Source organism: Rhipicephalus sanguineus, unplaced genomic scaffold (assembly GCF_013339695.2).
Source record: "Rhipicephalus sanguineus isolate Rsan-2018 unplaced genomic scaffold, BIME_Rsan_1.4 Seq157, whole genome shotgun sequence".
Lineage (NCBI taxonomy): Eukaryota > Metazoa > Arthropoda > Arachnida > Ixodida > Ixodidae > Rhipicephalus > Rhipicephalus sanguineus.
In genome coordinates, this window is record NW_023614643.1 from 14,504 (window position 1) to 37,562 (window position 23,059).

Sequence of the window (23,059 nt, forward strand, 5' to 3'; positions counted from 1 at the left end):
GCCCCTATGCACTTTTTCGTCATTCTGCGCAGAACCGTGGTACCTGCTAAACACCTGTAAGGCATTATGTGCACTTTGTTGATGCTGTGGCTAATGAAGATGAATAATTATGGCAGAGCCCGTTGTAATGGGTTGGAAGCATTCAACAACCTACTCGTTGCGCAATTCGCATTGTGTGACGCCTGGTTACAGAATTTGCGTTGTGTGACACTTGGTTGTTACTTTACTCTTCTACCACACTACATTACATATGTTAATGTGTTTCCTTCCCGACATGAAGCCTGTATAGGGTCATTTTGCAAATCAGTAACAAGCACCGGCATGGCTCTGAGGTATAATACTGGGCTTCCACGCAGAGGGCCCAGGTTCGAACCTCGTTCCATCCTGGGAATTTTTTTCTAATTCCAGTTTTTTTTTTCTTATTTCGAGCGATAGTGGTTACGGACACCGGCGGCGGCGGCGGACAACTACGGCGCCAAAACCGGCCCTTCTTGTGATCTCGTAACAGCTTTCGCTATAAAAAAGAAAGAAACGGGAAGCAAGCATCGCGTCGTCTAGAGCCCAGATCCCGCACCACCTGGCCAAGCCGCGCAGGCGCAGTAGCTAAGCCACGCCCACCGACGGAGATATCGCGTGCAACCTGCGCTCTATAGTGCAAAGCCTGGCTGCGTACTCGCGAGGGGAAAGCCGCGCATCTCGAAGCTAGACGTGTCGGTCGACGAAGAGTACGAGCAGCGATGGGTCCGTGCTTCGCTGTGCCTAGCTTTTCGCGACTTGTTGCAAACATTCCGCAGTTTTTTTTTTCTTTTGCGTTGGTGAGTTATAGGCGGTCCAGGCTGGTAGCCCTGGAAGGTGCTACGTATAACAACATCACTGGCTGGCGCTTACCGTATCCGTAGACTACCTGGGCGTACGTCGCCCGTTGTGACATATATTGTCATGGCGTTTGCTTGCGCAAGGGGAAACTGCATAATCTTACACGAGATATTTTTCTGGCGTATATCATGGTGGTTCACATTACCATGGGCACCCATGTCAATTCTATTGAGGGGTGTGCATTAGTGAAGTACTTCGTCCTGGCTGGGACGACAATGCCTGCCGTGGACGTTGGAGATTCAAGCCACAGTCGCACGAGCACGCCGTGTTCGTCACACTCGATGTAGCACAAGGTGCCCGTGATCATGTATAGCTTGACGATGCTCAGGCAAATTGAGGCCGGCAGGCCACCTATGTCTCTTGCGTTCATCTTGCCCACCTTGGTCAGGGGATGCCGGCGTACCTGTTCGTTCTTATAGCCAGTTATGTTATCATGTGTGGGATGATATAACACGCTGTCCGCAGCGTCGAGGCAACGTGCGTTATAGCGGTCGACGTCCGCATTTGTAGTACAGCCGGATGCGGTCAGGGCACTTAGCGGCGGCTTCATCGCGTGTCACAGAACAGCTCTCAATCAATCTGTCGTCATACTCGGTCAGCATGTGCCCATCGCCCAGCCTCATAGGAAATTAAGAGAACACTCCGTCATTCTGGCGGACCACGTGCACGAGTGGATGGCAGTCGGCAGTATCCCAAGGGAGTTCTGCCTTCAGCTCCCTCACTGGCCTTGCGTTTCGATGTGTATGTTCGCGGTTAATGTGTTGATTGACAGTGGGTTACCTGTGGTACATACTAGCATAACCTGAACTGTGGTATGCGGGTATGTGCCACCCGTAAATGAGGGAAAGGGATTCATGACGTACGCGAATGGCGTTTTGTGTTATTCATGTCATGACAAATGAATCGTGTTCATAATGAAACGAGGGCGCGAATAAGAGGGCACACAAGAAAAAATCGACACAGGACGACGCGCTACTGGCAACTGACTTCTTTATTTAGGAAAAAAAAAATACATTTGAAACGCAGTTATACCATATTAAACCCAACGAGTCAACATAAAAAGATGAAAAACTAGCGCTCAGCACGAATTATCTCACATGTCGTTCAAAAAAGATTATCTCACCATCCTGCAGATTAATGGAAGGATGACTGATGCAACACGGCCCCTCGTTCCCGATATGGAAGGCCTCTATTATCTCCCTCTGTGTGGAGCCCTTCTGACTGTGTCCAAAGAGAGGCTCGCATCTACCTTCTTTGCACTTTTACACTCCTTGCAGTGCAAAGCCAGATGTGTAAACGGCCTGCCTATCAAAGAACTGTATTGGTCCCGAAGACGCACATTCGCCCTGCCGCACGACAACCGTATTCGGTACACAACGCCGCTGGCACAAGGAACAAATTGTTTCATGTGCTTAATGCTACATCCTCTCTTATCGCCTCTTCGGGCAAACAACTGTAATGCACAGACACAAGGGCTCCACACAGAGGGAGATAATAGAGACCTTCCATACCGTTAAGGAGGGGCCGAGTTGTATTAGCCGTCCATCTATTATTCTGCAGGATGTTGAGAAAACATTTTTAGAACGACACGGGAGATAATTCGTGCTGAGCGCTAGTTTTTAATCTTGTTATGTCGTCTTGTTGAGTTTAATGTGGTCTAACTGCGTTTTAAATTTTTTTTCAGGATAAAGAGGTCAGTTGCTGGTGGTGCGTCGTACTGTGCCGACCTTTTCTTGTCTGCCGTCTTATTCGCGCCCTCGTTTCATGATGAACCAACGCCAAGTCGCCCAACTTTTTTTTATACTCAATCGGGTTCGTCATACACTGATCCCCGGCTATGCCAATTTTGGTATGTTACAAGCTATGGAGACGACCAGGACAGCGCCCAGACACAGGCGGCTAGATAGATAGATAGATAGATAGATAGATAGATAGATAGATAGATAGATAGATAGATAGATAGATAGATAGATAGATAGATAGATAGATTAGATAGATAGATAATTAGATAGATAATTAGATAGATAGATAGATAGATAGATAGATAGATAGATAGATAGATAGATAGATAGATAGATAGATAGATAGATAGATAGATAGATAGATAGATAGATAGATAGATAGATAGATAGATAGATAGATAGATAGATAGATAGATAGATAGATAGATAGATAGATAGATAGATAGATAGATAGATAGAAACGACCAAAGTGCATGAGGTTCGCTAAGAATTACTTTGCATTTAATAAATAGAAATAAGCACAGAAAAAAAGACACACAGAAAAACAGAAGGAAGAAAGAAATAGAGAAGGAAAGTAAGAAAATTTACAAAACATAGTAAAACAGCAAAAGCCAGGACTACATAGGTGTCAATCAGCTCCACTGTAGATTTAGCATTGCGCTTTTCGTGCAAGCTATGCTATTTTTTCTGTTTTCAGTACCTTATTGTAGGTATAGCAACCGTTGTTGTTCAGCCAAATGGAGCTAATAAACAAATCGGAGCTGCGATGCTCAGCAGTTCTGTGTAACCTCGACTGAGGTGCAACGTATAAGACCGCTTTAGGAAAACCCAGTCTCGCTTAAAAAGTACACTCGCTCTCTAATTTGACAGAACATCGCTTGAGATGTCTTGAGAACTGTCCGGTATAAACTGATTTTCTGTGCGGTTGCATAGCATCCTCCAGTGCGTTACAAGAACAAGAAAAATTTTTTAACAGGCAACGACGTCGTAAGCGCTTTTAGGAAACACGTCGCATGATTCGCTGGTTTGGTAACGCTTGTAATTATAGTTTTCAAAAGATTCAACGCGTTGAGACTATCAGCTTTAAGCCATATATATGAGCACGAGTAAAGTTGAGCACCTTGTTCCTAATCGACATGTCTTGAAAGCACCACAATTTTCTAGTATCCGTGCCAAATTAGGTCTCGGAAAATAGATCACATCTGTGGTGAAAACACCAGGCACGCATCTTTGAGTAAGCCCTATATATCTGTCTGACAAACAAACATTCGAGTATATTAATCTCATATCCTAACGAGGACAATCTCTCTTTACATTCTGCTTGTGAGTGGAAGACATGCAACTACATTTCGTCTTTTAACACTTATCTGAAGTGCGTGCTGCGAACAATGGTGTTATCGAAAACTTTGAGTGAGGTCCTTTGTGTATTGCTTTATCAGCTCCTGGCTCTTATGTGCCAAGACGTGTGAAGGAAAGCTCACGAAGTGTCCCCAAGTATGTAGAGATAACTCGCTTTTCTTTAGGCTGACGGCTGTTCTCGAGAGATTGTTGTACAGAAATTTAACGTCTTTCTGCATCGCGTGATTCAGTGGGGAATTTAGTAGTGATTTATTTAAACTGGCCAGATTGCGTAAATGAGAAGCTTGCACTAAAGTATAACATATAGGCCTCATGCAAGTGCAACATTCTTAGGGAATGACTGCATACTGACAAATATTAGATTATATATTACTGAGCTTATTGCACGGCTGGTCACACGTATAAAGAAACAATTCATGAAATTTTTAGAAGGCGCACTGTTTCTCATTTGTCGTATGATGTGATCTGTTTTATTAAGCTCAGCATTCAGATAAAAAATCTCGCGCTCTGTGTTTTTTCACAATGAGAGATGGCTCCTAAAGAAATCAAAGAAATTACAGGATCACAAGGGCTACTCATTGTTCATCTTTGTGCCTATAGGCACCGGGCGGCCGTCGTAAGGCGCCAGCTACGCCTCTCCCGAAAAGCGCCCCAAGCGGCGGCAGGGACAGCACTGGCATGTGAAGCAGACGACGCGGAGCAGGCTCTGCTACTTTCGGCACGTATTCGAAGAGAAGCGCGGCGTTTCTTTTTGAGCAATGCGAAGCTGCATGCTGTTGCGTTTGTTGCCGAGAGGCAAAGAGAAGCGGCAGCAACAGTGTTCTTTTGAACAATGCACGAAGTGTTCGACTCTCGGACATGTGTTCAGACAACGGGGCCCGTCGTCGGGCTTCAGGCAGACTCCCGCGCAGTCATTTGCTGTCGTGGACGCGTTTAATGGCCGCCAAGTCATCTAGAAAGAATGACACGGTGTCCCTCTCATGTCCACACCGATGAGCGCTGTCGGAACATCAAACGAGTCAGCTTCTTTGCGTGGTGCTGTGCTTGTAGGCGTTTGTTTTTGTTCGGAGACAGACCAGAGGGGGCACGATGCCTCCTCCCTTTCGGGACTGCAAATGAGGCAGGCCCGATTGGCGACACGATGTAAAATAAGCGTCTTTGCATTTTAACTGCCGAATTCGCTGTTCCTCATTATTGTCTGGAGGGCCCCCGGCGCGAAGGCGAGTCCTGACAGCGCAAGTGCACCCATGGCGCTGCCAGTTTTCTTGCGCTGCAGTTTCAAAGACTTGACCAGCTGGCGCACGCTACGATGTGGAGCTAGATGTAAGTAGCACCATTTCTATTTTTTAAATGCGAAGCATTTCTTAGCGAACCCTAGGCCCTTTGAGCGTTTCTATCTAGCTTTCTGTTTATCTAGCCGCCTACGTCTGGGTGCTCTCGTGATCACCTCCTTAACTTGGTGTGGACCAAAATTGGCATGGGAGGGATTTGACGAATATGACTGTCTGCTCATGACATGAATAAAGTGAAAATCCTGTCGCGTACGTCGTCATACCCTTTCCTCCAGACACGTGTAGCACATACCCGTTTACCACGGGCCTCGGTGCACGGGTATGCGCCACAGGTGATTGACAGTTTATATCTACCCAGGAACGGCGAGAACAGACATTAAATGGGAGAGCGTTAAGAAAAACCGACATCGGCAGCGTTGACCCGACGAATGGAAAGAATGAAAATTAGGATCCCAGCAGGAATCGGACCCAAGCATTCTCCGTGGCAGTCAGGTATTCTACCACAGAGCCACGCCAGGTCTATAAACTGGTTTGGAAAAACAGCCTATGCAGGCATAATGTCAGTGCAACGTCAATTGTGGTTGTGGTGCTTGCTATCTAATTTTACAACAAAGCAATAAACACTACATGATACTTCTACGATACAGGCGTCATGTCAGGTTAACGTCTGGGGTTCCAGTTTCGCTCTGCTTTGTGGGGATCCGAGGCGCGCCCGAAGCCACTGCGCGGGCATTTCGAATCCTTTCCCTCTCCCGTTCTCCCGCGACGGCAAGCGGCGCCATTTTGCGCTACGCGCCGACACTCGTGGTGGCGCTGCGCGCGGTCGGAGAGCCGCGAAATTCGGCGACTGACGCGCGGGCAGGCCGGGACGAACTCTCTCTCTCCTCGGACGCCGCTGGGTAAGCACGTATTTCCTTCCGGTCCAACGTCCCCTTTGGGAATCGCTGGACTGTAGCCTGCCTGGGTGCCTCGGCATCCTTGCAGGCGTGTTTACCTCAGTGTTAGCTCCGGTTCGTACGTGAAGCCAAAGAGCGGTGCCTAGTGCTCGCGCGCGGTCGTACCACGCCGAGTCGCACTTGCCGGAGGCCCACACGTACGGAGATTGCCCTAACCCTCGCGACCAGGCCCAGTGGTCATCGCGAGAGTGCGCAGCATAGCCGCGAGGGACCTTTTTCCCGAGCGGCGTGTCAAAGTTCGCCATTGCGAGCTGCGACGTGCTTCGCGGAACCCCAGTTGGTGTATCGTCCGCGTGGGAAGCCCTTTGCTTCCCCGTGCCCGGGAGCGGACGTGTACTGTGTGTGTGTTGGGGTGCCGCAGAAGGCAAATAAAGTGTTTGTGTGTGTATGTTAGCTCGAACACTGTGTTTATGCTGCGCGGTGCTCAACGCCTTTGCTAGCTGAGCGCGTGCGGAGCGGTGCGCTAAACGTAAGCAGGCGACGGTAGACGCGGCCCTGTGGTTCGCTAAGTCTGAACCCGCGGTAGTCTTCGGCTCCGGTGAGCATCGAGGCTACCACACTGGCGCCCAACGCGGTATCAAAGGCTCATTAAGCCTTTGATTAGACTTAGTCGAGTCAGCACGCCTTTGCGTATCAGGCTCGCCGTGTTACCCGCGTTATGTCTGCTAGGCGTGAGTTTTGTCCGCTGTCGTTTTTAGCAGATACCGCTTTGCTCGAAAACAGGGCCAGCGCCCCCTTCGAGCAGCATGCGCAACAGGCGCTCCCCGAGAACGGTGCTACGGCCGGTATCCCTTTTGAAACCGCGCCGCTTATCGAGCTCGGAGACAGTTCCCCACCGCTCGAACGCGCCGTTAACGCACCGACAGCTTCCTTTGAAGCAGGTGCACAGACGCTGCTGCAAAATGCCGCCCAAATGATACAGGCGCTCACAGGGGCAGTCCAAACGCTTTCGGCTGTTCCGAAACGCACTCATCCCACTATCATGTTGGCCGTTCCGACCTACAGCGGGTACGGTGATCTGCAAAGTGCAAGAGATTACCTGGACTCCCTCACACGTTACCAGAGAGCCACGGGTCTGGACGATCAGGAGGTGCTCGGACGCGTCGTCCCAGCGGCACTGACTGACACGGCGGCGAGGTGGTATCGGCTTTCAGGCCACCGAGCAGCAACCCTCGATGAGTTCCGCGCGGCCTTCCTGCGCGAATTCTTACCCGCTGACTACGAGAGTAGGATGCGGCGCGAGCTCGAGCTCCGCACGCAAGCTCCTGATGAGTCGCTTCAGGAGTACGTACGCGCGATGGAAGACCTTTTCTCTATCGCTGAGCCCAGAGCTTCGAACGAGGAACGCGTCGAACGGGTGATTAGGCAGGCGCATCCGACCTTTTCGGCGTACCTGCGCGGCAGCCGCTTCCGAGATTTAGAGGAATTGGCCGCCGAGGCGAAGCGCATTCAAGGCGACATTCTCGCCGCGCGCGCCTATCGCCCGCCACCGCCAGCCAGCGTGGCCCTTGAACCGCGCTGCTTGTGGGGAGGGGCCGTGCCCTCTCCCCAACGGCAACAGCCCGCCGGAGCTGCCTTTGCGGCTCCCGCTAGAAGCGGGCACAGTTGGGAGCTGAGCGATCGCGCTCTAGATCCCTACGCGTACGCGAGGCGCGCAGCAGCCTGTGCTGCACCGCAACTCGACGCGCGCGAGCAGGGACGCTATCCGACCCAGCGCATCGATGAGGGTGACACTCGTCATAACAGATCCTTTGATCAACAGGCGAACCGACCCCTGCCGCTAGAGGCTGCTCCTCCTCGGGAGAGGGGCCGCGACGGCGCATCTTCCCTTTCCCGAGACGGAATGCGCTGCTTCCGCTGCCGCGAGCGAGGGCACATAGCGAGGGAGTGTCCCGTATCTAGGCCTCCTGTGAGGCAGGGAAACGGGGGCGCGGGTCGTTCGTGAAGGCACGAGCGGCCGAACCCTTGCTTCTCCCCTCCGCGTACCGGGCAAGCAGTCTTGCTGGTGCGCACGCGCCGTTTATTTCGGTCATTATTGCCGGCCGCGAATTTTCGGCGTTGCTAGACACGGGCGCAAGCGCTTCGTTGTTTGGCGAACAGGTTTTGTCCCACTTGCGGAAGCACTCGGTGCGCTTGCGGGACAGCCGAACGACATTCACCCTGGCGAGAGGCGTGGCCCAGTCGGCTGGCGCCGCAAGGTTGACGGTCAGATGGGGAGATCGAAGGAGACGCACGCGTTTCGTTCATCTTCCAGGGCTCAGTGTTCCTGTGATTCTCGGTCGGGACTTTCTCCTAAAAACCGGTATCGTTGTGGACATTGCGAATGGCGGCTATCGCGACGGACCTTTTTCCCAGCTCAAGCCGTTCATCAGCCAGCCGGCGTATGCAACTGCCTGTGCAGTAGAGGCGTCGGAACCGTGTCGCGTGCAAAGTTCGGGGGCAGGCCCCTGCGCTATGCGCTCGTCGGCTCAAAATCCCCATCGGGATCGAGCGGCACGACACGCAGAGGCTCCGCATCCTTTGACCGCCTGTGCGACTCATTTGGATGATACACAGAAGGCTCGTTTGTCGGCACTGTTACGCGAATACGACGAGCTCTTCACCGATCAGCCCGGCTGTACTGAGTTGGTGAGCCACGCGATCGAAACTGGCGACGCGCTTCCTTTGAAGTGTAACCCCAGGCCCGTCAGCCTGGCCAAGAGGCAGGTTATTGACGGCTTGCTGGACGATATGCTTTCAGCTGGCATTGTTCGCCGTTCGTCCAGCGCCTGGGCGTCTCCAATTGTGTTGGTGCCTAAGAAAGATGGCAGTCATCGCCTGTGCGTAGACTACCGCCGTCTGAACGGAGTGACTCGTAAGGATGCCTATCCGCTCCCCACGATTAGCTCCATCGTAGGAAACCTCGGCACTGCGCGGTACTTCACCACGTTAGATGCCTCCAAAGGTTACCTACAGGTCCGGATGGATGAGCGTGACCGGTGCAAGACCGCGTTCACCTCCCACAGAGGGTTGTTTGAGTTCACTCGTATGCCCTTTGGTCTTTGTAATGCTCCTGCGACTTTTCAGAGACTCATGGACCGCGTCCTCGGGGAAGCAAAGTGGTCATACTGCATGTGCTACCTCGACGACATCGTGATTTATTCACGAACCTTCGAAGAGCACTTGGCCCATGTTGCCGATGTGCTCGGGAGGGTGAGGGCTGCCGGGATGACGTTAAATCCCGCGAAAGCCCAATTAGCGCAGACTCGAGTTCAGTTACTTGGGTTTACGCTGGGCGAAGGCTCCATTGAGCCAGACCGGGAGAAACTTCGAGCAATCCTCGATTTCCCCGTGCCGAAGGACGTACGCGGCCTGCGCCGCTTTCTTGGAATGGCCAACTTTTACCGGTCGTTCATTCCGTCCTGTGCCCGAGTGCAGGCGCCCTTGACCAAGCTCTTGGGTAAGTCTGCGGTGTGGCGATGGGGACCTGAGCAGCAAGAGGCGTTTTGCCATCTGTCTAGCGCCATTGCGGAGACAGCGCAGCTCAAGCTCCCCGACCTGACCAGACCGTTTGTTGTCCAGACTGACGCGAGTGATCTGGGATTAGGAGCAGTTCTCCTACAGGAATACGATGGCGTGTTGCAGCCGCTGGCCTTTGCCAGCCGCTCGCTGATACCCGCGGAGAAGAATTATTCCGTGACTGAGAAGAGGGTCTCGCCATCGTGTTTGCACTGCGTAAGTTTGACGTCTACCTGGATGGGAAGAAGTTCGTGGTGCAAACAGATCACAGCGCGCTAAGCTGGCTGATGCGGCTCCGTGAGCCTGCGGGCAGGCTGGCGCGCTGGGCTCTCCTAATACAGCATTATGACTTTTCAGGGCAGTATCGGAAGGGGAGCACTAACGTGGTAGCTGACGCGCTATCCTCGTGCCCCAGTGTCTACCGGGAACCTGGATTCTGGTGCGACAACCGCTAGCGGTGCCTTTGCGCAAGCAAGCGTCGGGGGCGAAACGGCGGCCGAGCCGCCGAGCGGAGAGAAGGGTGAGTGCGCCGACGAGCGAACCCTTTCCGCGAGCCAGGCAAGCAGCACGCCGCGACGCGGGCGAGAGGGTGAGCAACACGGAAGCGAACCCATGACGCCGACGCAAGCGGCAGCGATGGCTGCAGTCCTGAGTGGGAACGATACCAGGCTCCCCTTTGGGAGAATGGGAATCGCTTTCAGCAGGCAAGAGCTACTGAAGGCCCAGCAAGATGATCCGTTTTGTCGCGAGTTGAGCGACGGTCTCAGGGAGACGGAGCGCCGTGGCGCTGCTGGTAGTGCGGCGGGCGCAGGGGGACGGGAACCGGCATGTGTCGCTGGGTCCCCCGCGGATACATACTTGCTGGACCATGACGGGCTCCTGCTGAAATACATAGCCACCGATGAGGAGTCCGTGGACCCGTTTAAGGTGGTTATGCCCAAAAGTCTGAGAGCCGCACTGTTGCGATCCTCTCACGACGAACCCATGGCCGGTCACCTGAGTGGCTCCAAAGTTTTTGCAAAACTGAGCAAGACTGTGACCTGGCTTGGCATGAAGCGTGACATTTTCCGCTATTGCCGTTCCTGCCATGTCTGTCAAGCGGTGAAATCAAGGGGTGGCAAGCCGCCCGGCCTGATGAAACCGATTGTCAGTGAGCGTCCGTGGCAAGTAGCCACCTGCGATCTAATGGGGCCGTTCCCCAGAAGCAAGCAGGGGTTCATACATCTGATGGTAGTCGTGGATCATTTTTCGAAGTGGGTGGAGTTGTTCCCTCTTCGGAAGGTGACAGCGCGAGCGGTGCTCGAGAAGGCTACAGGAAGTGTTTTGTCCGGTTCGGCTTTCCGGAAAGGCTCGATTACTGACAACGCGTCGTACTTCACCGCTCGGGTGTTTGGTGATACGTGCCGTTCCCTAGGGAATTAATCACTGCACCACTTCGCCCTACCATCCCCAGTCCAATTTGACGGAGCGAACCAATCGTACGCTCAAACCGATGTTGGTGGCCTTTGCCGAAAGTCAAAAAGACTGGGCAGACCATTTGAGTGAGCTCGCGTTCGCAATCCGAACCTCCGAGAGTCGCTCTACTGGTTTCTCTCCTGCTTTCCTCAACTTCGGAAGGGAGTTGGCAAATCCGGTGACCAGTGTCATGCAATGCCAGCTCGGAGACGAGGAAGCAGCCAGCAGACTGTTCTGCTTACGCATCAAAGCTTCGGGACAGGCTTTGTCGAGCTCTCAGTAGAGCAAGGCAGAGTTTGGCATCGGCCAGGGCGGCGCAGAAGGCCCAGTATGACCGGAAACATCGCCATCCTTTCATTTAAGGTAGGTGAATCTTGTCCTGAAGCGCAACCACGCTCTTAGCGACGCGAGCAAGGGGTTCTCAGCCTCGCTCGCTCCTAAGTGGCTTGGTCCGTACCGAGTGGAGAAAGCTTGGACTCCGCTCGCGTACTTGCTGAAAGATCCCCTTTCGGGAAAACTCAGCCGTGCCCACATCGCAGACCTTGAAAGCCTTTGCGTCGAGGTCTGACGAGCTCCCGCCAGCGCCCAGTGGCACTGCGCGCAAGCAACGGGGCACACCCGGGACGGCGGACCGCATTCGGACCACGCACCGGTATAATCTGAGGAAGCGGTCACCTTAGTGATTTCGCGCCGGACGGCGGACTTATTTCCGCAACCGAAGGCCCTCACATTACTATCTAGCCTCAGTTGCCTAACTTCTTTACGGCCTGTGCTCGCAAAGAAGTCGGCCCCCGCCCAGTTTGCTGCTATTTTGTTTGTGGGAGTGTTCATGTTTACTTGATGTGTTTTTTTCGTATTTGTTCCGCGTATGGAGTGTCATTTTGTTTTGTTTGCTTTTTCGCCTGTGTTTTTTTTCTTTCGCCTGCGGAAGGGGTCGTGAATACTGGTGCTTATGCGGGGGGAGAGGTACGAAGGACGCTACGCGCCTTCCATCGCGTGGCGCGTTGGGAGAAGCCCGTCTTCGGAGCTGTGTGTGCGTGTGTTGTACGTGCGTGGTGGATCTGTGCGTGCCCTGGAAGTGTGCGGCGTGGTGACGACACCATAGGAAACCTTCACCCTATCGCCGTGGACCCTGGAGGTGTTCGGGAACCCGCTGACGTCAGGCGGACCGCCCGGCTGTGTCCTTGTCTCGGCCGTCGTCGAGAAGCCTAGCTGCCGTCTGCCTCACGGCTGCTGCGCGAGGCTAGCTGACATGGCAGCTGCGCCCGGCTCTCTGCCGACGCCGGGACGCCTTGCAGCCAATTTGGTTGGCGTCAGGATTACAGCAGAAGGACCGGCTGTCCCAGCGCGGTCTTTGGTCATCCAGCCTGGAATTCGGGACCTCCGAACCACCACCGAAGCGGCGTTCGTCGGACTCGCGGGTCTGTCAGTCGACTAGATCGACGAGCCGAAGGGTGAGCCCGTTCCGGGCATGCGGACATCAAACAGGCCTCTTGCCTCGCACTCTGGCCAACAACATTACGCGCCGCCTCCCCTCCGCGCCGTGGACGCTCTCCCGTGTGGAGCATCACGAACACTCGTCTTAATTTCTTTTACCCCCTTCCGTAGCACCATATTGTATAGTATAGTGTATTTCAAGTGTATTGTGTTATTATTTTTTTTTCCTTTTTTATTTGTAGAGTAATTAGCAGCAGTTGTGGGCCTGGGCTGAGGTTAGCTGTTGCTCATTGCATAACGCCTTTGCATGCATGGGCGACGACCGGCTGCCTTTGCAGACCGGTATAGGGTGATTTAAGGAGAGGAGGATGTGGGGATCCGAGGCGCGCCCGAAGCCACTGCGCGGGCATTTCGAATCCTTTCCCTCTCCCGTTCTCCCGCGACGGCAAGCGGCGCCATTTGCGCTACGCGCCGACTACTCGTGGTGGCGCTGCGCGCGGTTCGGAGAGCCGCGAAATTCGGCGGACTGACGCGCGGGCAGGCCGGGAACGAACTCTCTCTCTCCTCGGACGCCGCTGGGTAAGCACGTATTTCCTTCCGGTCCAACGTCCCCTTTGGGAATCGCTGGACTGTAGCCTGCCTGGTGCCTCGGCATCCTTGCAGGCGTGTTTACCTCAGTGTTAGCTCCGGTTCGTACGTGAAGCCAAAGAGCGGTGCCTAGTGCTCGCGCGCGGTCGTACCACGCCGAGTCGCACTTGCCGGAGGCCCACGCGTACGGAGATTGCCCTAACTCCCGCGACCAGGCCCAGTGGTCATCGCGAGAGTGCGCAGCATAGCCGCGAGGGACCTTTTCCCGAGCGGCGTGTCAAAGCTCGCCATTGCGAGCTGCGACGTGCTTCGCGGAACCCCAGTTGGTGTATCGTCCGCGTGGGAAGCCCCTTTGCTTCCCCGTGCCCGGGAGCGGACGTGTACTGTGTGTGTGTTGGGGTGCCGCAGAAGGCAAATAAAGTGTTTGTGTGTGTATGTTAGCTCGAACACTGTGTTTATGCTGCGCGGCGCTCAACGCCTTTGCTAGCTGAGCGCGTGCGGAGCGGTGCCCAAAACGTAAGCAGGCGACGGTAGACGCGGCCCTGTGGCTCGCTAAGCCTGAACCCGCGGTAGTCTTCGGCTCCGGTGAGCATCGAGGCTACCACAACTATTAACCGAAGTAGTCCTAATATTCAGCAACAATGCACCACTCCAAAAGCAATTGCGCAGTGACTCACCTTCGAAATTTTTGCCGATGGCAAGAGGGGAAAGCTGAGCTGCGAATTCCGGCGCACTTCTGGCTTCACAGCATCCAGGCCAAAGTACCGTTTGCCTCTGCAACAATTTTTAAAACATCCTCCACATATCAAAGTGCAGTGACATCTCTTTATAAGGCATTAATATGAGCTAGGGCTTATTCAAGTCTAGAGAGCGGTTTAGAACTGGTTAGCACTCCAACGGCTAGGTGTTGCTTGTGGGCTTAGCATGCATTGGAAATGTTTAATAGAAAGACTTTCAAAAGGTGCTTCTTGAAAGCTAATGGATTTTCTAGGGAACAAAGAGGTCAGCGACTCTATACAGAGACTACAATTTAAGGTTAAATAGTGTACCAGCAGGCAAATAACAGATCACCCTCGCAGATATTTGAAAAAAGTGGGCAAGCTGGACAAAAAGGAAGAAATCACCATTCACAAGAGTTGGTGAAAAGCTGTTCAAGGAAGCCTATATGAGTTTCTCAGCAAGCTGAAGTTTATAAATTGTGTCCTAGCTCTAAGGTCACACTCGGCACCACCCGTAGCGAAGTTTTTAATACGAGGTCTATATTAATCTAACACAGTTTTTATTAGTTTTTCATAACTGTATTGATATTGTAGCAAGTTATTTGTGCTGGTTCAATAGGTTCTTCTATAACTTCTTGTATAGTATACAAGGCACTGCACACGAATGACATGTTATAAGCACAGGTCCCACAGCTCGAAATGCGCCTGTGCATCAGATACTGATATGCTTGCCAGAAACAATAAGCCTATTAGTCTAGCAGAGGTTTTGGTGATCTAGTCCAATACACACGCAAGTCTTAATAACAAGACTTTGTATGAGTTGTCTAACAATATTTGCCACGTACTGCCTTTTTGAGCAGTTGCTCCCACCTTGTTATTAAGGAAAATAAAGATTAATTAATTTGAATTAAGAAATATAGAAGGATGGGAACACTAGAAGAGGGCCCCCTAGTGGCCACCCTGCTAATCCTAAGGGACCGTACCAATTCGCCAGGCAGCACACTCACGTAGTTCGGTCTGTACTGCAGACTGATGGGAAGTAGACTGTTGGTAGAGCCGCTGAAATATAATACGCGTAATGGGCAGGTTACATGTGAGACATCAGAACACGGCAAGAAAATGCTCAATATGCATTTGCCAAAGTAGCAGAAAAGAAATGGTAAGCTAAGTGTTCTGCATAGCAGTGTTTTGATCCTGCAATGTGTCACATTTACTGAGCACTACTATTACAGTTTATGGCCGGCTTAGCAGTATGTGTGAGTAAGTGCATATAAAATAAACAAATAAATAATAATGTGCTCTGAGAACCAGCTGTAAAGTGAGGAGAGAAAGAGAAATCAGCCAGTCGTTTATGAAAGTAAATTTTCAAAATGATTGTATAAAAAACCTAGCGCAGCTTGCACGAAGTCTTGCAAGGCGGGGTCAGAGCAGAGCTGGTGGGCATGTTTCAGCTTCTCTTGTTAGCCATCTTGAATGCTTGAGCGGTGATTACCGTAAAAAACCGTAATATAGGTTGGACCAGAATATAGGTCGAACCCCCTACTTCTAACTACTGAAAAATCGAAAAAGAAAAGTACATGGAACAGCCAAAGTATCAGAAGGCCCCTTTACCGTGAAACAAACGCAATTTCAAATGGTGCACAGTGAAAATGCCATTTATTTACATGTAAGTTCCACATGGCAGAAAGCCAAAAGATGGGTTGAAGCATTATCTTCGTAAAAATGTCACAACCTTGTCTTGCAGCATTCATTTGGATGCACTTTAAGGTCCCCAGAAGCAATCACGATGCAAGCGTGGCTCCCGGTTAAACTGTACAACCTTCGTCTCCAGCTCCAAATATGCTGCAGTCTGGCACCGAAACAAAGTTTTCTTCTGATAGCTGCGTGTCATGATGTGATCCTTCACCGTCCGCCAATAGCGAATGCTTCTGTGGTGCACTCGATCTGCCCACTGATCATAGCAATACGTGCCGCTGTAACCAGAGCTGCCGGCATCGCAAGAAGCACAAAGAAACAGTATCCAGCGAGATTGGAGCAGCGATAACACTCGTGCAAAGATAAACTTTCACTTATTATTTGCGACTCACGGCTCCCGCTCATGTTCAAGTGCGCTAGCATCCCAACACACCTTTCACACACTTCAGACCAGATTTCTTCGTGCCTTCGCGAACTCTATCATTGTCTTATTGGTCGACCACCGGTCGAGAACAAGAACAAAAGCACATCGGAGCTCAAATAGATTCTTAAGACAGAACAAAAGCACAAAACGAGACCGCCCACGGCACAAGGCTGGTAGTAAACAAAGCGACGCTGATGATTGCGATGGCGATGGAGGCAGCTGACTTCAGTTGCCCATAGTGGCCAGACTTGTGAAGTTTTTCTATCAATGACCGGCATATAAGACAGGGGTCAACTTTTGTAGCGTTGGCTACACTGGCGTAGCCGAGCCAGTTTCGCGTTCCTCCTCAAGAGCCGTGCTGCGCATGTGCGAAGATCAGTGATGTCACACAGCTGGCGCACTGGAGTCGGCACCTCCCGCGCACTCCACCGCCGCCGCGCGCTACTCGTCGCCACTGGTCTGCGCTTTCCAGAGGAGTGACGTCGTAGCAGTGGCAGACGTACTGGTGCCGGCACGCGCGCAGCTATTTGCTTTCGCTGTGCAGTCACCGTCTGACACTGCGCTGGAGCCACTTGATAGCGCCTCTGACTGGCGTCTTTTTAGGGCTGTTTCTTGACAGAAAATTCAACCTATATTCCGGTTTTTACGGTAAGCGCGTGCTGATTCATGATGATGATAATTTTCTATCTATGACACATGGCAAACCTAGACCATAACAGCTCTCCTGTAAAAGATGTTTTTTCTTTTCTTTGTAGTGAATATTCGATAACACCTCCACTCTACGTTTCAAGATGCTTTAAGAATGTTTTGATCAGAGAAAGGTGCAATTCATTCCTTGGTATTAAGCTGCGCATTCCTTGGTATTAAGACACAGGGTTGCTTGACAAAGTTGCCATGCCGCTACGTTCCGACTTCACATTCGGGAACAGTGTCTGCTTTGTTGTAAGCACGGCAGCTTCGCACGAACCGTGTGAAACGGTTCAGCGGCGAAGTGTTTGTTCCACTCTCAGTCAAGATTTCGAGATATCCGAAAGTGGGCACTTCGGATATCTCGAAATCAGATATCTCGAGTGTGCTTTTCCTGTTCATTCGTTAATTCGGCATTCAGTTCATTCGGACATTTTTCCGGTCCATGAAATCTGAATTAACAAGCTTTTACTGTATATCTGCCCGTACTGATCACACATTAAAGGCATACGAGTTTTCTACCCGAATTAACCTTTTTAAATATTCATTTTTTCTGCGAACAATTCATCAATGAAACAAACTATCTCAAGAGATTGTCTCCATGTCCCATGAAATATTTACATTTGTGCTTCAAAGTTATATTTTAAAGTAGCCCTGGACACGCTTGAAAGTTGTTTATGCTTTCGTTTCTTCCTTCTAGCGATCAGTGTTCGACTTTTTTTTTTTGCAATCTTGCAATTTCTGCTTTGATTTCTTGTTTTCTTTTTGCTGCTGTTGTTGAATGTTAAGACGTCAATGTTAATGCTGTGTCACTCTTTGGCGCTTTAGTATGTATTTGTATTTTTTGTACGTACACGTCAGTGTTAATGATGTGTCACTATTCTGCATTTTATCATGCATTTGTATTTGTATTTCAGTGTTAATACTCCCCCCTACACTAATGCCCCATGTGGGGGCTGTAGGTATTGTGAATAAATAAATAAATAAACAAATAAACACAGCGGCTCGCTGTGCTCCACCTTCGCTCTCTTTCGTTCCCGCTCGCTCTACCGGTTATGCTGACGACAACGGCGACGTCACTCAATGCAGCAATGGCCGCCTAAGAGCTGCGCTCTAAAATGTGCCTGTTTAAAAGTCTGTTTTAGTGTACATCTCCATGCTCCTCAAAGCAGTATGATTTATGTAACGAAGACGTCCACCTCAACAACCATGCATCTCTAAAGAAACAGTCCCTTATTAGAAGATTAAGGAGCCGAGAAAAGCGAGATTTTGTTCCCACAAAACTTCAAACTGTTGATGACATTGACATGACACATTACTCACGCTGTTCCATGAGGACTCCAGCCCGGATCGAGCATCCACCCAGGTCAACTATCACAACACGCTGCGACAAAATGAGAAAAAAAAAAAAACGTTGTGTGGTTCAGAAGTGGCACAGCGTAAACATTGTACACAACTACTAAATGAACATAACAAAAGTTTAACAGCGGCCCTCACTATTGATCTGACCATGTTGTAGTTTTGCCCTCTTAAATCACTTGAACTGTGAGCACTGTAAGCATCTAATAAGCTTAGCAGGACTTATTGCTAGGCTGGTTGGTGCATTACTTTGAATAAACTAGACACCGAACCACCAACGGAAGAAAAGAAAAGGCAGAAGAAATGGGGACGCCCCTTCTGTTTCTTCCGTCTTCCAGTGGTGGTTCAACGTCTAGTTAATTCAAAATAATTTTGCCTAATCTGACGAAGTAAAAAAAAAATACAATTCAACGAACATTACTTTCTTAACCTCCACAGTGGAAAGGATAAGGCATGCAAAAGAAGTGTTCATAGAAAGTTTTAACCATTATAAACAGCCTATTTTGCGTCCACCAAAGGACAAAGGCCTTTCCCAGAAATCTGCCTTTGTTATGCAACAGCCATCATTCGGTTAATGTTTAACATATGAAATACGATGTGTTCTTGCTGGATGGACATGTTGCACAAGCTATACGGAATGCATGAAACATCACAACACAGCACACAGTGCTGTGAAAAAACTATTACAGCTAACGATGCTCTAGTGGTTTAAAGTGTTTTCGCATGAAATGGCAACTATGCTTGCAAAGATTTACCAACACACCTGTAATATGTACGGTACACTCGCCATGTACTCACTGTATAATTATTTACACTATGCTTGATGTGTCCATATTGATTTACGCATTTGATTACCACACACTGCTAAAATTAAGTCCAACAGCATCAAGTGAAGACAGTGTAAAATGAAATTACTATTTGCTGTTTGATTATGTTCAGATTATGTACCAACCAATATATTTAGAGTAATAGAACATTGTCAAGTACTACTGAATGTTCTACTGATACTGCATGTGCAATGAGTACAGTTGAGTACAATCTGAAACATTCATGACCACCAGCGATAACACTGGAATGTACGATGATGCACGCATAAGAGCCAACATGTCAGGTTGTCGACAACAATGTCTGCAGCTATCAATGCATTCCATCACAACAACATGAGAGCATGTACACACTCAATGTATACACTTATTACATACACACTTGTATGCACACACATTAAGCATGCACTCGTATGTGAGACTCATTATATACATATATGTGCAGACTCATTACACGTACACTCATTATGTACATTTTTTAGTACATATCATTTGAATACCCATTCACAGCAGCTCAATAGCTGCTACAATGAAACGTGACTCCCTCTAACAGAGAACCCTGCATAAGCCTGTGGGTGCCAGTTTGATCTCTGTAGCAGTAAACATTTCAAGTGGGGCTAAATGCAGGGACACTAGCATGCTTAGATTCAGTGTTGTTAAAAATTAATTAGAAGTCTGCCACTATGGTTAGCCTTAACTCTGTCTACAGTGAAAGACAACAGGGAGTGCTGTCTGCATTTTTGTCCCTTCTTTCATCCACATGTAGCCCTGTGTTGTAAGCACAGTTAGGGAATGACCCACCGAAATGTTTGTGTTTCTATGCTAAGCCTCTTCGTTGGGCCATGGTCTTGGCATGTAAAAGCACCACACTCGATTTTATTATGTTATGCAGACACTATGAGCATCAACCAACCTTGCTGCAGGGCAGGGGCCTCTCAACGGGCTGCACAAAGCTGCGTTGGGGATCCTGTTGGCAGTGCGACTGCAGGGCTTCTAGCCATGCACGACAGTCGGACTCAGAGTTGCACTTGACTGCCACATAGTGCCCCTTCTGCAAAAATCACCATCGCTTCAGCTTCAGCTTAATCTGGACAGAACATAACAAAGTAAAGTGTCAAATTTACTTACTTGAATCGCATCAAAGTAAATTAAGTTTATAGCAGAGCTGTGTGAATAGCAACATTTTTAGTGCGAAGCGAATTAGAATATTAAAATGTGAGTGCTAGGGGTGCGCAAATATTCGAAAATTTTGAATAACGAATCGAATAGCATTCTACGATTCAGTACTCGAATCGAATAGTGCATATTTGAAATACCAAATATTTTTCTCATAGTTTTCATATAATCAGCAATGACGAAAAATGCTCGAAGGAGCGAGACTTGGGAACAGCGAGAGGTACTATTCTTGTTTTCATCATCAAATTACCCAGATGCATGCAGCCCATGTACTTACGGCACTATTGACGCCATATTGATCGCAGGATGAAGGTGTTTTTGCTTAAAACTCCAGTGTCACCGAAGCGACAGTGTCAGCAATTAACCTTCTTCACTATGACATTCATGATGATGTTAACTCATGAAAATTGCTTAATATTTATGCCTCAGTTTTATTTAAAAGCTGTTGACAAAGTACCACTTTGAATATTTCAACCTGCAGTTACAAAATATTTCGAAGACCCTATAGTTGCTGCACGGCGGCCACTTGATAGATTCAAAGTGGACGACAACCGCTTTTGGCAGTGCTGCCATGTTTTTCGGAGGCGCGAATGCCTTGCCGGCGAAGCTTGCCGTGCAAGTTGGACAGCTCTCGCGCGTGCGGCGACGGCCGACGTTCTGCGGCACCGCACCGTTGCGGCAGGTTTGCCGCTAGCGTGAGCGGGCCATAACATCTGCCAACGGACACGACGAGCGAACAGCGGAAGAGAACACAACTAGCACACGCAAAGCCGCAGGCACGGAGGAAGAAATGGCAGGTAGCACGGCACAAGCGCAAGGGCACAACCAGCCACCAGCCAACACAAACTCGTGATATAGGTTTGTTTACACATCCGCCGCGTTGATGTCGGCGTCGCGAAGCACTCGCATCTCGCTCAGTCGCGCGGCATGCACTTTAAAGAGGCCCTGCAACACCTTTCTTAGCTATATTGGAATAGTCTCATTATTGACGTATGACTCTTCACGAGTCATATGCCGCAAAAATTTTTCAAATCCGTCAAGTCTAAGTGGTGCTACCAAATTATAGAGATCACGTTCCGCAGCTTTCTCCCTCAACTCAACGCCGCGAGCGCGCGGAAAGCTGCGCGGGGCGTGAAGGCAGGGAGGGCGGAGGTGCGAGGAGGCGCCGAAGAGTTACGTCAGCGCTGGCGGCATTTTTTTTTTCATTTTTTTCTCTCTGGCGTCTCAACGCAACCACGTGGTCCGTGGCGCCACTTCCGGTCGGCTTGCGTGGTCGTCGTTGAGCGGAGCCCATCGCACCGTGTATCGCGCATGCTTGAAAACTGCAAGTCGGTTTGGTAATGTTGGGTGTGCACCTCGAACTGCCAACCATGGACGCAAACCTGCGTGCGCGTTTGGAACGAATGACAGCTGAGATGGGTTTCGACCCACACTCCGATACACCGCCTCGTCGCACTGCTCGTGCTTGAATCATATTCAACACGGCAAAGCTGCTTGCACCCTTCTCCTAGTGGCGGTACTTCGATGCTGCTTGCTCTTCGAATGCGAGCGCACAGCGAGTGTGGGCTGACAACAAAGAACTAAAGACTAGAAGAAAGGATCGTGGGGCATCGGGCCGGTGCGGACCCATCCCCCGGCTGTCTGCAGCTACCGTGAAAATGCGAGTCTGCTTGGTTGCTGTGTCGCGGTTTCTCGGGAACGTGAGTCTACGGGGGGGATACGCCGAGGTACGGCTCAATGACATACTGAACAGACAGCGAACGGGACTCTCGCCATACAGCGAACACAGGTATTCTAAACTAGCCGGCGCCAGCATTGTTATCGGAGAAATGCTGCACCGCTGTCTCCGTCAGTCGTGAGAATGCGCCGACGATGCAGTTTCCAGCTGACGAGACAACACTCGAACGGCTGCCACTCTCAACGGCAACCGGCGATGGTCAAAAGCACAGAAATATTCACGATTTCGGCACTGCGCATGGTGAAGAAAACGCAACCACACAACTACGAGCAGACGAGCTGTCGGTGAGACCGAAAGTGCTAATATTAATGTTTGTTCGGCGTTTTAACGGCATAACACAATATAAACACACATATTATCTACTTATTGAACTCAAAATTAACAACGAAGGTAATAATGAAGGTGTTATTGTGATTATAACATGTGGAACTGCCGACAACCGCGTCATATATTGCGGACTAATACATCATTTGTCGAGAGAAGAGGGAGCGATTTTCAGCTGACTTTGAGAATTTATTGTAAATTCCAGGCCGCTCGCTTCGCTATATATTTGGCTCGCGTGTTCTCGGGAGCCTCGAGTACCCTGCTCAAAAAGTGTTGCAGGGCCCCTTTAAAATTGATTTTAAATATGTTCTAAACTATATTTGCCCTTGATATTTTGTAGACGTTGTCTATGGCTCCACATACATCTATTTCACTCATTATCTCGCCTTCGAAATTTTGTGTCAGTGCTCCTTTAAATAATTGTGGTATTTTCTGTCGTTTAAAAGTAATCGTAATGTTCCTTTGTTAAAGTGTGTGAATATTTTATTCAAATAAAATGTTGTGGAATTCTTGGGCCGTCTTGAAAATTGTCACCATACCAGTCTAGGGCTATTTTGAAAATTGTTGCCTTACTATTCGAAAACTATTCGAATAGCATTCGATTTGTATTCGTATCCGATTCGGTGTCATCACTATTCGATTCAGTTCTAAAATTCACTATTCGCACACCCCTAGCGAGTGCGAATCGAAACGAATATTTCACGAATAGTTGTCAATATTTTTTTAATACTTCGAAGCGAAATTACAGAAAAAAAAATTGCAGAGGACCTCGAGCATATTCTTATGAGATAGCAACATGAAAGCGCTGGAGGAGTGGTGTTCCCAAGTTGTCTTATCAAGAATGAGGCAATGCAGAGGCTGAATGTATGTATTTACATGATTTGTATGTGCAACCAATGTGGTGTTGGCA

General features: G+C 49.8%; 1 protein-coding gene across 1 annotated transcript; it reads right to left on the reverse strand.

The window, feature by feature from the left end:
* Positions 1-1,021: 1,021 nt before the first annotated feature.
* LOC125756567 (uncharacterized) lies at positions 1,022-19,962 on the reverse strand (the record flags this gene model as incomplete). Its single annotated transcript, XM_049411448.1, has 5 exons — positions 1,022-1,279; positions 13,881-13,977; positions 14,930-14,981; positions 18,052-18,112; positions 19,825-19,962. Coding segments are annotated over 5 exons (606 nt in total), but the record flags the coding sequence as incomplete, so codon positions are not given.
* Between the last annotated feature and the right edge of the window lie 3,097 nt (positions 19,963-23,059).